The sequence below is a fragment of the Pholis gunnellus genome (genome assembly GCF_910591455.1).
Source record: "Pholis gunnellus genome assembly, chromosome: 16".
Taxonomy (NCBI): Eukaryota; Metazoa; Chordata; class Actinopteri; order Perciformes; family Pholidae; genus Pholis; species Pholis gunnellus.
The window spans coordinates 21,604,261-21,619,861 of record NC_136543.1 but is presented as its reverse complement, the minus strand read 5'-3'; the positions used below and the strand labels follow the sequence as shown (position 1 = coordinate 21,619,861).

Here is a 15,601-nt window from a genome sequence, read left to right as displayed (position 1 = left end):
TTAACATTTATTCTTTGCAAAGAAGGAGACAGAGTTGATTCACATACAGTATACATGGATCAAGGCTGCTCAGAGGTCTGACTCTGAGCCTCGGATAGTTATACCAAGTAAACAATACAGTGTCACAGGCAATACGTCACGAAAGCATAACACACACACAAAATGGCTTCCACGCGATGTAGTAGTCAGGAGGCTATGTTCTCATAACATAGCTCTGTACCCATCTTAACGCTCCCACAGTCCTTATTATCATTTCAATCCAGGACATGCTGCTGAGTGTTCTTTCGCATAGACTAAACAACTGTGGTGAGGCAGTTCACACAAAAAGGACCCATAAGGACACCAAGCTTTTAAAGCACACCTTATCATTAGTCATTTAGATTTTCCCCAACAGAACCCTTTCTGTAAGTCAGCATACTTAGCCTAAGAGAATTACCCACAAATCATTGCAATGTGATGTTAAACACGGAGTAACCAGTGAACGCATGGAGACGTAAACAAAAAAAGGTAAACAAATAGGACGGCTCAGTGTGTTCAGTCTGTCATAATACATCTACACAGAAACATTAAGGGTTAAAGATGGAACAAAAAATAAAATCAGAGAATATTTATTTATTTATTCATCAAATATTAGATTTCTGTCATTGAAGCTGTTTTGATAAATGAAGTTACTTCTCATCTTGTGAGGAAAGAGTCTGAAGACGTTCAAATCAGGGAGTACAAAGTACAAATCATATTTTTTACGTGACGTGATTTACACCATCTCAAGCCCTCACCAGGTGACGTCAGTAAGTCCTTGAGGGTTCAGGGTTTGAGGGTTCAGGGGGGACATTGGGTCAGAGTTTGGTTAAAGAGTTTGTTCCTCCTTGTTGTAAACCGGTTTCCCTCGTGAGTCCTTCTCTTTCCATCACACAGTTCATCAGATTCGAGCAAACAACCGGAGTGAACCACCAGAGCCCGCATGTGTTTGACCTCAGACTCATCTCTGCTAGCCACGAATGCTAAACGAAGCTAGCGTAGCGTGCTAGCAGGAAATAGACGGAGACGGACCTACACAGCGCTAGACGGAGTCTCTGTTCTATAGAAACTAAACTGTGTTGTTCATGGACCCACAAAGTCCCCATGAACCTGTCTGAGTGGACTCTGTGTTGTTTCGCTTCATTGTCTCCTGGTGACCTACGGAGCTAATGACGTTAGCATGCTAGCAGGAAGTAGACGGACCCGAGCAACACAGCGCAGGTCAGAGTGAGAAAATGTCTAAAGTCCAAATGCTGAGATGTTTACTCAACCAGCGACTAACTGCGACTGATGAAGAGATATTTGGTGTGTTTGAAAGAACGATAGCAGAGTACGAGGAGGAACTTTCTCGTTCCAAAGAGGAGAACGAGCGACAACGGAAACTACTGGACGCTGTTTTCATCCCTCAGCTTCGGCTACACAGAGCAGGTTGGTTCTCTCTGTTTTATTATCACTTCAAACTGCTGACAAACCAGAGAGGAATGAAGTATTCACATCGCGTACTGAAGTATTCACATCGCGTACTGAAGTAGAAGTATAGGTACTGTACTTAAAGTATTTAAAAACTCTGCAGCTTTATACTTCACCTCCACTACATCTCAGAGGTACATATTGTACTTTTTAGATGACAGTTTCTCGTCCTCTTCCTTTCAAGTATGGAGCTTTTTTCCCTGATATTTAGTGTTCTTGTCATTTGAAACCTTGTTAATTGAGTCAGATGAGCTGCGTTTTTTTCTTTTGTCATTTTTAGACTTAATAATTACAACATGCAATGCTGCTGTACTATACTGAATATTGTTTTGCTACTATTTTACTTTTACTACCTTTTTTTAAAACTTGAATTACATTTATTTTTTTTACAATTTTTAACATGTGTTATACCTCCACTATGCTACTTTACTTTGAGGAAACTGCACTGTTAGTCTTAGCACAACACTGGTATTATTTTTCCACCAGGTAAACCTGAACACGCACCTCTTGAGTGAACAGCGATTATAACCACACAACTCTCTAGATTCTAATTAACTGGAGAAAAAAAACTTGTTTTCTAACATGTAGATCGTAAACCCCTGAATATAAACAGCACCCATTGAAATCGGATGGGAAATGTAAATAAGCAACGGTCCGAATAAGTCAATCTATGTAGCTGGCTTAAAACTGTGTGCCTGTGAGCAACCAGGTTCAACTTTTACTTTATTGAAATACTTCTGCCATCAACGTCATGATTTAGTCAAAGATTATCAGATGCAATAATGAATAACTAATACGTTTTTCACTTTTTTTTTTTTTTTTTTTTCACTTTTTCGTGACATCCAAGCATCGACAGAGTGCCAAATGACCCTAACAAGTGGTTATGCCTAAATGTTCAAATTATTTTTAAAACAAATGTTTTAAATGGGGTTGTTGTGTCCGAGGTGCAAGACTTTGCATTTCTCGGGGTGGAAGAGCATTTGCATCAGAACTGACCAGGCCTGGAGTTGATCTAGATCAGTTTGAAGACTTGTGTGTTGAGTTTTGTGGGCGTCCAATATGGCTTGGTAGATTTTTGTATCATCGGCGAACATGGATATGAAGTTGCTGAGGAGACCAGGAATGTCACTGACGAAGAGGGTGAACAGTAGCGGGCCCAGGACGGAACCCTGTGGAACACCGCTAGTTACTTCAGTCCAGTTTGAGAGCTTCCCGTAAACTGTTACTTGCTGTCTTCTCTTTGTCAGAAAGTTCCTGATCCATAGCAGAATATTATCTCTGATGCCGAAGGAGGAAAGCTGTGCAAGTAGGCGTTTGTGCAGGACGTGTCGAAGGCCTTGGCATAGTCCAGGAATATGACATCTACTGGTAAACTGTGGCTTAGTGCCTCCGTCCACATATCAAGTGCCTCTCGGAGATTAGTCACTGTTGATTTCCCCGACGTAAATCCGTGTTGCTGGTCTCATTGGAGGTTGTTGTTTTTCAGGTGTCCTACTATTGCCTCTGACATAATACGCTCCAGTACCTTGCATATCGCCGATGTCAGCGAGACGGGTCTATAGTTGGCTGGGTTGGATTTGTCGCCCTTCTTGTAGATTGGTGTCACTGTGGCTGGTTTCCATTGTTATGGTACCTCACCGCTTGATAGGCTAGTACTAAATATAATGCTTAGTGGGAGAGCCATGGTATCTGCCAGCTCGTTCAGGACCCGGGGATGGATCTGGTCTGGGCCTGCTGATTTGTCAGTTCGAAGTGAGCGCAGCTTCTTCAGAACCAATTCCTGTGTGATGGAAAGATTAAGCTCGGAGTGTAGTAGTTTCGGGTCAGGTTGAGGAATGGCGGTCACATCCTCGAATGTGAATGTATTTGCATGCTGCTGATTCAGGATTTCGGCCTTGCCCATGTCGTCGCTAATGAATTGTCCGTCCGTATTGCGGAGGTCTGCAATATTGACCCTGATGGCTCTCCTGCTGTTGATATAGCTCCAAAAAGCTTTGTTGTGATGAGATTCCTAAGACATATGAATGTATTTTATTATTCTCCACAGACGTCCAGCAGCTGTTGGTGGTTAAAGAAGAGCAGCAGGAGTGGCGCTCCAGTCTGGACCAGCAGGACCCAGAGCCCCCCCACATTAAAGAGGAACAGGAGGAACTCCGGACCAGTCAGGAGGAAGAGCAGCTTCAAGGTCTGGAGGAGGCTGATGTCAAGTTCTCATTCACTCCTGTGAAGAGTGAAGATGATGAAGAGGAAGCTCAGTCCTCACAGCTTCATCAAAGACAAACTGAACAGATGGAAACAGAAGCTGATGGAGAGGACTGTGGAGGACCAGAACCAGACAGGAACTCAGATACAGATCCTGATGACGAGACTGAAGACTCTTCTGAACCCGAGACTGATGACAGTGACGATTGGAAACAGAACAGAGACCACCAATCAGGTTCAAACTCTCTGAAAAATGTGCTTGATGATGAAGAGGGAGCTCAGTCCTCACAGCTTCATCAAAGACAAACTCAGGAGAACAGAGAGGAAGAGCGTTTGAAAACAGAAACTGATGGAGAGGAAGCCAGATCCAGATCAGATCCAGATAGTCCTTTACAACCAGCTGCTGATGAGACTTCACACTCCTCTGAATGTGAGACTGATGACAGTAGAGATTGGGAGGAGACTAAGAAACCACAGTCAGATTTCAACCCTCTTCAAAACAATGAAGTACCTGTAAGTGATACAGACTGTAATACTGGAAAAACATCAATTGGCTCCTCTGAATGTGATGGAAGCTTTGACCACAAGAGAAATCTGAAGAAAGACACTGAGTCCAAAACAGGAGTTAAACCATTTCAATGTTCAGTTTGTGGCAAAAGATTTGTTATCCATAGTGCTTTTAAAAATCACTTGACTGTCCACACAGGGGAGAAACCATTTAGTTGTTCAGTTTGTGGTAAAGCGTTTGCGCAAAAGGGAACCCTGATAAAGCACATGGTTATCCACACAGCGGAGAAACCATTTAGTTGTTCAGTTTGTAGTAAAAAATTCAAACTAAAGTATCGACTGAAACAACATTTGCCTGTACACACACGGGAGAAACCATTTAGTTGTTCAGTTTGTGGTAAAGCATTTACAAAAAAGGGATCCCTGAAACGACACATGACTATCCACGCAGGGGAGAAACCATTTAGTTGTTCAGTTTGTGGGAAAACATTTTCACAAAAGAGAAACCTGAAAGTTCACATGATTGCCCACACAGGGGAGAAAGCATTTAGTTGTTCAGTTTGTGGTAAAGCATTTGCAAGAAAGTCAAACCTGACACGACACATGACTTTCCACGCAGGGAAGAAACCATTTAGTTGTTCAGTTTGTGGTAAAGCATTTGCATATAATGGAAACCTGACACAACACATGTCTATCCACGCTGGGAAGAAACCATTTAGTTGTTCAGTTTGTGGTAAAAGATGTGCACGAAAGAGAAACCTGAAACTTCACATGATTGCCCACACAGGGGAGAAAGCATTTAGTTGTTCAGTTTGTGGTAAAGCATTTGCACAGAAGTCAAACCTGACACAACACATGACTGTCCACGCAGGGGAGAAAGCATTTAGTTGTTCACTTTGTGGTAAAGTATTTGCACACAAGCGAACCCTGACACAACACATGACTGTCCACATGGGGGAAACTGTTTAGTTGATCAGTTTAAAATAAAATATTCTCTTGTCTCTGTAATTTCATAAATCTTAATTGTATTGGTGAGAGTGTCAGAAATACATGAGACATGTTTAAACACTTAAAAACTGTCAGGCTGATACAGATTCCAAAATCTCTTTATTCAGCTAAGGTGAAGCTACATATCAATTTAACTTCTGTTGGTATTTGTCTTTATGATATTTTCTCATGTGAGTCATGTATTTGTTCATTAATATTGTGTTAAATTGTCAAAGTATTTCTTGTCCCCTATACAGCACCATGGTTTGAGCTGAATTATCGTCTGTGATGAAACTAAGGCAAATATTTAACCTTCTTTCTCTTCAGCAACGTTTTCTCTCGTTTAAATTCATTACTTCCCTGATTTTGTTTCACTGTACAAACTGCAATTTTGTTCCAAAACTGAAGAAAAAAATAATACTGGTTTATTATCTACATCCTTCTTTTGTATTCAACATCACCCTCTACTGACCTCATCTCTTTAAGATATAGTGATTCTGTCCGATGGAAGGAGAATCTTGCATATTCAGCAAAGATTTCAGTTCTAGTTCCTTGTGTTGATGAGCTGGAACTTTGTTTTAGGACGTGAATAGTTAATCTTTTGTTTACAGACTTTTCTCTCTTTGATTTAGTAGAAGAACTATTGTGACAAATGTTCAAGTAATCTGATCTAATTGTTTTCATGATGACTCACAAACAGTTGAAAAGTTCCGCCAATGTTTTCACCGTAATAACTGCAGTTCAATTTGTTCTTTCATTTGCCTGTTTTTCCAGAAATAAATTATAAGAAACTGAAACTTTTCATGGACAATGGACTCTTTATCCTGCGTATACCACATACTCATGGTGCTTCAGTGGCCCTTTGATTCATGTGGCCACTAGCATGCTACTTAGGAACACTTTATTTCTATACAGATTTTTTACTATTTACTTAAATAAAATGAAAATGTATTTGGAACTCAGATCCAGATACACATTTAGAACCAAATACCACTCGCAGCAGCAGAGGATCTGGATGAAGACAGAGCTGGTAACGATGGGTCTCTGGCCAGGCTCCATTCCTGTGCGCAACCCCATGAAGGTGGTGTCATGGTGGCGTTTCTCTTCCAAGCAAGAATGAATTGACAGCATCTCTGATCTTCCTTCCCCCATAGTACTTTCAGCTCCATCTCTTTTTCATATGGAAGCCAGAGAATGATAACTTAATGGCTAGACTGAGGAACAATGACACTCTGCCGTGTATTGAAGGTTGTGCCCATCCTCAAGTTGCCTCTGCAAGTGTTGGTAGACCTTGTGTGATTGCTGGTGTCACTGGACAGTACTGCCTGTTGTCATCCAGGCTATGCTGCAAAGTGTGCAGGAAGAGGTGGTACGCTGACAACCCACTGTGGCTGGACAAACTCCCAAAGAGGTTCACAAACTTAAGGCCAGCAATAATGACCTACAAGAAGGCCATATGTAAATCGCTCATGGACGAGCTCAGGCGGACAGGTGACTCACCCACCTACATGGCAAAGCAGATCTTGGAGATGATGCACCTGAAATGTGAACCTGCTCACCTGGCCTAACTCCTCAGTTGCCAAAACTTCATGGATGGCGAGACAGGAAAGTACGACCAAAGAACCATCACTCAGTTCATCAGATAGTACGGTGATCCAGATGGCTGGAATGGGATCTCTGTGTCTGCTCACTACCTGACTGACTGCCTGCTGTACGAGTACCCACACCAGGAGAGTGCCATCAAATTTGAGAGGTTATGAACATGCGTTAGCATTGTGTGGCGTTGTGTGTGCTTCTCTGCTCCCCTTTTTTGACAAATTGACATTTTCATCCAGTTTTAACCACATTTCTCGCTACACTTTTTAAATCCTGGTTGTTATAATCTATATGTTTTAAACTAGGTCAACAATCTCAGCCAACACCTAGACCTTTTAAGTTAAACGTTCCCCAGACCGGACAGCCTGCCGAGGCTACTAACGGCTTGTTTTTACCTTTTAGCTTTGGAACTAACGCCACGGGGACCAGAGATACAGAGTGTCTACAATCAGCAAACTGAAAACAGGACCCTCTGTGAATCAGCTATCAGCTTTGCTGAAACCTGAACAATGCTGTGGTGCCGGGGTTGGATCCCCATCGTCCACCACATCTACAATGGCTCCACTCACCCCCCCATCATAGAGCTGAAAGGAAGAATATCTACATTCTATAAGATCCAGGATGCCGAGAAGCTCATGGACACCATCATCTTCGGTCCAGCACAAACCAACAAAACCAGCGCCCATATGTATGATGCCACCACTTCCTGTCATGCTGCCCACGCGCCTCCTCCGGTCACAGTCCATGAGGATTCCTGGCAAAGCCTAAAGCCCTGGTCAGCTCCACGCCATCCGATCTAGAACCCTGGTCCACCCTCTCAGCAGCTGCAAAAGGAGGCATCCCTCTCCTACCCCTCATCACTTCAACGTCGAGCTGGAGAATAAATACAATATCCTCGCCCTCCATGACTTCCATCCTCTGGTTAGGGATTCCCAGCCTCCTCCACTATCCCACATCCGGTGCCACAGCCTCCGGTCCCCTACGATCCCTACGCCAGCCATTCCCGAGCCCTCCTCTCGCACCAGGACTCTATACCGCTCTTTACTCCAGCACCGCGGCAAGCTCCTGTCCCCCGTTCCCTCAGTCCTTCCCCGTCCACTCCACCACCACTGGCTTAATCTTCGCCTCCTCCATCCAAGCGCATTACGCGCAGTGTTATCTCATCGTCCCCTCTTCTCCCCAATCACACTCATAGTTGGGGATTCCATAATCAAGAATATCCATTTCTTCAACGCAGCCACACACTGTTTCCCCGGAGCGACGGCCCCCGACATCCTGTTTAAATTGCCACGCCTGCTGCACACACTCCCGACCACCATTCGGCGAATTATTGTTCACCTGTGAATCAATGATACAGCCCTGCACCATTCTGAGTTGACCAAGATTGATTTTAAAACTATTTTACGCTGTTATCAGTGGTCCAACTCCCACACTCGACCGTGGATCAAAACGGTTCTGCAGAGTCCTCAGCCTCCACACTTGGGTCCAGTCCGCCTGCAGGGCCCACAACGTGAGCTTCATTGACTCACAGACAGCCCCTGCCAAATGCTGATTTAGAACTGTTTGTGGACTCCTCTGCATCCCGCTCGCTGGACACAGGAGAAGGGTTGGTTGGGTTTGCTGTAGTCTCATCACATGACACTCTGTGCAGCGGTAAGTTGGCATCACACGCTCAAGCTGCATAAGTGTTTTTTTCCTCCACAGCTTGCACTTATCTCGGTAATACTACACAAAAACAGTTAAAATGCTCTTGAAATGTACTAGCCTCAGGATATTGTAACTGGACTCCATGTGAATTGTTAATGCAGGTGTTCCAAATGGACACCAGTGTTTTGTATACACGTATGATTGTTTCATATTTATGATCAAACTGGGGGACTGTGATGGAACATTTTCTTTGTGCTAGTACTTTTCTGCTGTGACTTAGGTTGTGTGCCTTTCTCACTGACAAGACCATATGATGTATGTCTGCATATAACTGTATGGGGGGTGCAGACAGGTGACCACAGAGTGTTTAGGTTAGGAACGTAAACAGAAGAGGTCAAACTGATAATAATGGTGCAGTGGTTGAAGAAATGATTGACAGTAATACAGTAAAGTACATTCAGTTATACAGCACGGAATAATGACTTCTATATGAAGTTTATTTTTGTATTTATAATAATAGAATGATTGTGTTTAAATGACACGTGTCATAAAGTCATGTTGTTAAACACTCCCGTACAGTAGGTGGCAGCATGAACCGTAAACGTTTGTTTGTAGTCCGCCAATAAACTCAGAAGAAGAAGAAGAAGAAGAAGAAGAAGAAGAAGAAGAAGAAGAACATTCGTTTCCCTCGTGAGTCCTCCTCTGTTAGTCTCTCATCGGGTACAAACAAACAACCGGAGTGAATCACCAGAGCCCGCACGTGTTTGTTTAAGTGGACTTTGTACAAAGTTTGACCTCAGACTCATCTCTGTTAGCCACGAATGCTAAACGAAGCTAGCAGGAAATAGACGGAGACGGACCTACACCGCGCTAGACGGAGTCTCTGTTCTATAGAAACTAAACTGTGTTGTTCATGGACCCACAAAGTCCACATGAACCTGTCTGAGTGGACTCTGCGTTGTTTCGCTTCATTTAAAACGTCCGGATTGTCTCCCGGTGTCCTACGGAGCTAATGACGTTAGCATGCTAGCAGGAAGTAGACGGACCCGAGCAACACAGCGCAACTGGCCAGTCAGCGTATCTCAGGTTGGAGTGAGACGAGGAGAAAAGGTGATGACGTAACACCTTCACAATAAAACATATTTGATGTGACGTGTCGAGTCTTATCCAATCAGCGTTAAGATGTCTACAGCGTCTTCATTTCGCTTCTAACAGCTTTACAGTAACAGTGGAAGTTAATATGAAGTCATACAGTAACAGTAGAAGCGTGTCACCTTTTTCACCTCTTATGAGTTTACAGGTATGGAGGAATGTTCTTGTTCCAAAGAGGAGAACGAGCGACAACGGAAACTACTGGACGCTGTTTTCATCCCTCAGCTTCGGCTACACAGAGCAGGTTGGTTCTCTCTGTTTTATTATCACTTCAAGCTGCTGACAAACCAGAGAGGAATGAAGTATTCACATCGCGTACTGAAGTATTCACATCGCGTACTGAAGTATTCACATCGCGTACTGAAGTATTCACATACTGAAGTAGAAGTATAGGTACTGTACTTAAGTATTTAAAAACTCTGCAGCTTTATACTTCACCTCCACTACATGTCAGAGGTACATATTGTTACTTTTCAGATTTCATCCTCTTCCTTTCAAGTATGGAGCTTTTTTCCCGATATTTATTCCACAACGTGTGCTTTAAATTTGAAATCATGATTTATTGATTTCACTCCAGGATTTTTAAGGCTCTGTAGCGTGAACGGATCCCGTCCCGGGGAAAGCGGGACGAACACGGTGTTTACGCTTTAGGGTTGTCCTTCCCGCGTGAGTTAGTCTCCTCACGTGGGTATCAGAACAATACCGTAGGCCTTTTATCTCACAAGTAGTGGAATCTTTAGGATTTCGGAATGAATTGTCTTCCTGAGAGTCTTGTACGGCTAGGAAAGCGTCTAGACATACCCTTAGAAAAACATGTGTAAAATATTCATGTTTTGTGGTATTGTTATCAAATCTAAACTTGGACTAGGTAAGACTTCATGCTGTGGTCCCATTGTGTTTTCCAGCTAATACGTCTCAGCTATAGTCATCTGCAGGCTTCTGTTTGCAAATAAATATTCAGGTGGAAATAACAACCTCCTCCTTCAGTGTGTTCAAACTTCTATTACTCAATGACAGCAGCACTTACAGTGATTCTGACTGTTGGGCTAAAAACTTCAGAGTGTTACCTTTCAAAAGAGACCAAAACCATGCATGTGCTCCTAATGGTTCAAGAACAGCTTTCAATTGACTTTGGGTGCCTTGGAGAGGCGATTCAGGCTAATTTTACTGGAGTGGTAACAGGTTAAACTGATAAAGTCATAATTACCAACTTCACTCGCCGTAATGATCTAACACAACACTATTGCAGCAGTATGGAACACAACAGTAGTTTATTCACAGCACTAACATAATAATAATATTGATAATATCTTTTTATGGTCATGTACATATACACAGGGACACTTTGATACACGTCCCAGCCAAGGATTGAACTGTCGGGTTACCGGATAACCCTCTTAACCCAGTGTGCCACGGCCGCCATAACATCAGTCAGTGGTCCACATACACAACAACATGTTTTAACAAAACGTTAAACTTAGAACAGACAAAACAAGGTAATAAATACACTATGACCTAACTCTGCCTGCCAGACACAAAGCTTCTTACTGTGAGATGACTCCTTATTGGTCGACGTGGTCCTTAAAGTTTCTTGGTTAAAACTTGGCTCCTGAGCTACGAGCTGTGTGGCGATAAACTCTCTGTGTGGCAGAGAGATTTCCTCAGAAATGAAGAGGGTTGTTCATACTCAACAAGACAGTCTGTTGTTCGTCCAGCGAAGTTAAGACTACGACCTACGTCGTTCACCTCCTTATGTGCGCCACAAACAAAAACATGAAAAGCGCAGCAAAAAGGAAACGGATAGAAAAATATAGCAGGATTTGACTCTTGACGTTGATTGAGGTCATTTGGACTATTGTATAATAATTATTTAAGAAGTGTGTGTGTGTGTGAAATGTTTATGACAATAATCGAGAGATTAGTATGAGATTACTAAAATGAATGAAAGTATTTTAATTATTCTCCACAGACGTCCAGCAGCTGTTGGTGGTTAAAGAAGAGCAGCAGGAGTGGAGCTCCAGTCTGGACCAGGAGGACCCAGAGCCCCCCCACATTAAAGAGGACCAGGAGGACCCAGAGCCCCCACACATTAAAGAGGAACAGGAGGACCCAGAGCCCCCACACATTAAAGAGGAACAGGAGGACCCAGAGCCCCCACACATTAAAGAGGAACAGGAGGACCCAGAGCCCCCACACATTAAAGAGGAACAGGAGGACCCAGAACCCCCACACATTAAAGAGGACCAGGAGGACCCAGAGCCCCCCCACATTAAAGAGGACCAGGAGGACCCAGAGCCCCCACACATTAAAGAGGAACAGGAGGACCCAGAGCCCCCCCACATTAAAGAGGAACAGGAGGACCCAGAGCCCCCACACATTAAAGAGGACCAGGAGGACCCAGAGCCCCCACACATTAAAGAGGAACAGGAGGACCCAGAGCCCCCACACATTAAAGAGGAACAGGAGGACCCAGAACCCCCACACATTAAAGAGGAACAGGAGGACCCAGAACCCCCACACATTAAAGAGGAACAGGAGGACCCAGAGCCCCCTCACATTAAAGAGGAACAGGAGGACCCAGAACCCCCACACATTAAAGAGGACCAGGAGGAACTCTGGACCAGTCAGGAGGGAGAGCAGCTTCAAGGTCTGGAGGAGGCTGATATCAAGTTCTCATTCACTCCTGTGAAGACTGAAGATGATGAAGAGGAAGCTCAGTCCTCACAGCTTCATCAAAGACGAAGTGAGGAGATCAGAGAGGAGGAGCATTTGAAAACAGAAGCTGATGGAGAGGAAGCCAGATCAGATCCAGATAGACCTTCCTCTGAATGTGAGACTGATGACAGTAGAGATTGGGAGGAGACTAAGAAACCACAGTCAGATTTCAACCCTCTTCAAAACAATGAAGTACCTGTAAGTGATACAGACTGTAATACTGGAAAAACATCAATCAGCTTCTCTGAATGTGATGGAAGCTTTGACCACAAGAGAAATCTGAAGAAACAGTCCAAAACAGGAGAGAAACCATTTAGTTGTTCAGTTTGTAGTAAAACATTTGCACAAAAGGGATACCTGAACTGTCACATGACTGTCCACACAGGAGAGAAACCATTTAGTTGTTCAGTTTGTAGTAAAACATTTGCACAAAAGGGACAACTGAAGTGTCACATGACTGGCCACACAGCAGAGAAACGATTTAGTTGTTCAGTTTGTAATAAAACATTTACACTGAAGGGAAACCTGACAAAACACACGATTGTCCACACAGGGGGGAAACCATTTATTTGTTCAGTTTGTGGTAAAACATTTGCACGAAATTCAGGCCTGGTATATCACATGACTGTCCATACTGGGGAGAAACCATTTAGTTGTTCAGTTTGTGGTAAAACATTTGCACGAAAGACAAAATTGAAGTATCACATGACTGTCCATACTGGGGAGAAACCATTTAGTTGTTCAGTTTGTGGTAAAACATTTGCACGAAAGACAAACATGAAGTCTCACATGTCTGTCCATACGAGGGAAACTGTTTACGATAAATGATTCTCTGGTATTTCAAAACTCAAGTGTATTGGTGAGAGTATGAGAAATACATGAGACATGCTTAAACACTTAAAAACTGTCAGACTCCAAAATCCCTACTTTATACTTTTACTTCACAACAGAGCAGATGGAAATATTGTATTTTATTACTACAACAGTAAAATGCTCCATACATAATAATTTTACTTTACGTGAGCCTTTTTTCTTTTTAAAACTTGAAGTCGAGATGAGATTTAAAAATATATATTTGACCCGTAGATCATATTTCTGGTCATATTGTGCACAAATATTCTGTTTCGCTGGAGACTAAGTCAGTGCAGAATTCGTTCCACTGAGACTTTGACGTATATTTTGTGAATAAAACTTCCGTAATTTGCTTCTGTAAGATTTTGAATGCAGTACTTTTACTTGGTATACAGTTTTTTTTTCCAGTTGTTTGGCTTAATAGGCTGCTTACTTTGTATTTGTGGTAAAAGATAAACTTTTATTTTTATATATACTTTTTTGAAGAAATTAGTTTGGATTACAGGCTCTCGAGGACAAAATCAGAAAGAGGAGAGTGTTCCAACGAGACTCCTGCGTGTTCATCCTGGTGTGAACAGTGAATATTGTGGAGAGGGAGACACAGCGGAACGTGTTTTATTGTGTTGCCAGAAGTATGATTCAGACTGAAGGTTTAAAAAGTGCACAAAGAGAGATTGGAGAACAGAAGTACAGCAATATTCAAATAAACATCTTCAAGTGTCAGAAAGTCATTCTAGCTAATTAACAATCAACAAAACTAATAATTTAAGAACCATTTATTAGGTTTAATTTCTGTATTTATTTCTTGCTCAGAAGAAGAAAGACATTTATTATGAAATCTATAGAGGTCGATATAGAAGCAATCCCCATGATCCCACTAAGGCCTTAAACCCTGAACCCTCAGGACCCTGTGAGAGGCTGTGAGACATCACGGTACCTTGATGACGTCACAACATGTTATTTACAATTGTAGGTATTTATTTTATACTTGTGAGCACCAGAGCGGTTTGGCGTCTGTGTTGGGAAGTGATGGTGGTTACAGGAATGGGTTTCTCAGTCCTGTTGATGAGAGGTGAATGAGGTTACCTCCGTCCGAGCCGACCGGCAGGGGTAAAGAGTAGAGGAAGCAGTGCGAATCCCTGGCGGCTCAAGCGGTGTTGTGGTGCCCAGATCTAGAGCTGCTGCTCGGGTTCGGATGACTGACTAGACTCCTCGGCCGCAGGACGGTCCAGATGAAGCGGCAGAATGCCATAAAATATGGGAAACAAACTAAAAAAGAGTAGAAAGAAAAGTAAAAAGAAGGAGAAGGAGAAGAACGAAAAAACAAAACAAAGAAGTGTTTAATAGAGACGGAAAATGTAAAAGCCAGAAGTGTATTTATTACTTAATTGGAATATTAATCATTTAATTTCTGAATTATGCTCATTGTGCAGGAACTAAAGATATGTAAAACATATTGAAAAGCGTTTATGTTAATGATTGACACTCCTTTTTTGGTCATTATTTAATGACGTCATGACGACAGCAGGTGCAAAACAGAAGAGCTGCATTACGCACGAGAGCAGATCGTGTTTCTACCGTGTGATAGAGTATATTATTTATGTATTTATTTAACGCTTTGCTGCATAAAATAAAGATGAAAAGGAAAAGAGTAAAAAGATCTCCTGTCATTCATGTAAGAAAATGAAGTCAGTGTGTCTGCAGCTCAGTTGTGGCTTAATAATGAACAACAGACGGAACACAGCCACAGAAAAGGTGAAGGAAAAGAAAGAAGAATGAGAAGAAGAAGAAGAAGAAGGAGAAGAAGAAGAAAGAAGAAGGAGAAGGAGAAGGAGAAGAAGGAGAAGAAGGAGAAGGAGAAGAAGAATAAAGAGAAGAAGAAGACAAACTAAAAAGAGTATGTTAAACCCCGTTATGTTCTTAAAGTGTATATTAATAGAGATGAAAAGTTGTGCAACGGTGTGTAACTGTAAGAGTACATTTTAATGTTGTGTGTTTCAGTTTCTTAGACTAACAAATATTATTGAGAAAATATAAGTCGGTTGTTTATGTTTTTTTAAATGTATTAATCTTGATCATAGTCTATACCCTTTGGTAACGGTAGTGCACCAATGTGTTGTTTGCCAGTCGCCAATAAACCCTGAAGAAGAAGAAGAAGAAGAAGAAGAAGAAGAAGAAGAAGAAGAAGAAGAAGAAGGACGCAGGAGAGTGACGCATATTAAAGACTTTAGTGGAACAAAAAAGGATTATGAACATGTATTTAATAAATCTTCATAACAAACAGTTATGTTCTTAAAAGCATCTTCACTTTCCTCAACATTGAACCGATAACCTGAGAGCTCCTTAATGCAACAGTAGGCGGGGATAACGCTCCACCTGGTTCGTATTAACACCACCGAAGAAGATTCTTAAAGCGGAAGTGGTCGATCGTGTTTACACCGCGCGAGGCTGAGCG

General features: G+C 42.4%; 2 protein-coding genes across 3 annotated transcripts; both read left to right on the top strand.

The window, feature by feature from the left end:
* Window positions 1–1,253: 1,253 nt before the first annotated feature.
* On the top strand, window positions 1,254–5,841 carry LOC306708494 (uncharacterized protein; the record flags this gene model as incomplete). Its single annotated transcript, XM_079176336.1, has 2 exons — window positions 1,254–1,446; window positions 3,536–5,841. The coding sequence occupies 2 exons, from the start codon at window positions 1,254–1,256 to the stop codon at window positions 5,164–5,166; spliced, it is 1,824 nt and encodes a 607-aa protein (XP_079032462.1). The 3' UTR covers window positions 5,167–5,841.
* A 3,254-nt stretch (window positions 5,842–9,095) lies between these two features.
* On the top strand, window positions 9,096–14,722 carry LOC306708221 (uncharacterized protein). 2 transcript variants are annotated; one of them, XM_079176003.1, is made up of 3 exons: window positions 9,096–9,537; window positions 9,728–9,823; window positions 11,549–14,722. In XM_079176003.1, exons 2-3 carry the CDS (start codon window positions 9,730–9,732, stop codon window positions 13,120–13,122), a joined length of 1,668 nt encoding a protein of 555 aa, XP_079032129.1. In that variant the 5' UTR covers window positions 9,096–9,537; window positions 9,728–9,729; the 3' UTR covers window positions 13,123–14,722. The 2 variants fall into 2 exon arrangements, with proteins under 2 accessions (XP_079032129.1, XP_079032128.1); XM_079176002.1 differs by having other exon boundaries at window positions 9,096–9,823.
* Window positions 14,723–15,601: the final 879 nt, after the last annotated feature.

Bases quoted from the DNA above. Each gene is read 5' to 3' on its own strand.
- LOC306708221 (XM_079176003.1), top strand. From the start codon at position 9,730: ATGGAGGAATGTTCTTGTTCCAAAGAGGAGAACGAGCGACAACGGAAA. The intron at 9,824-11,548 runs GTTGGTTCTCTC...TATTCTCCACAG, and splicing joins GCTTCGGCTACACAGAGCAG to ACGTCCAGCAGCTGTTGGTG.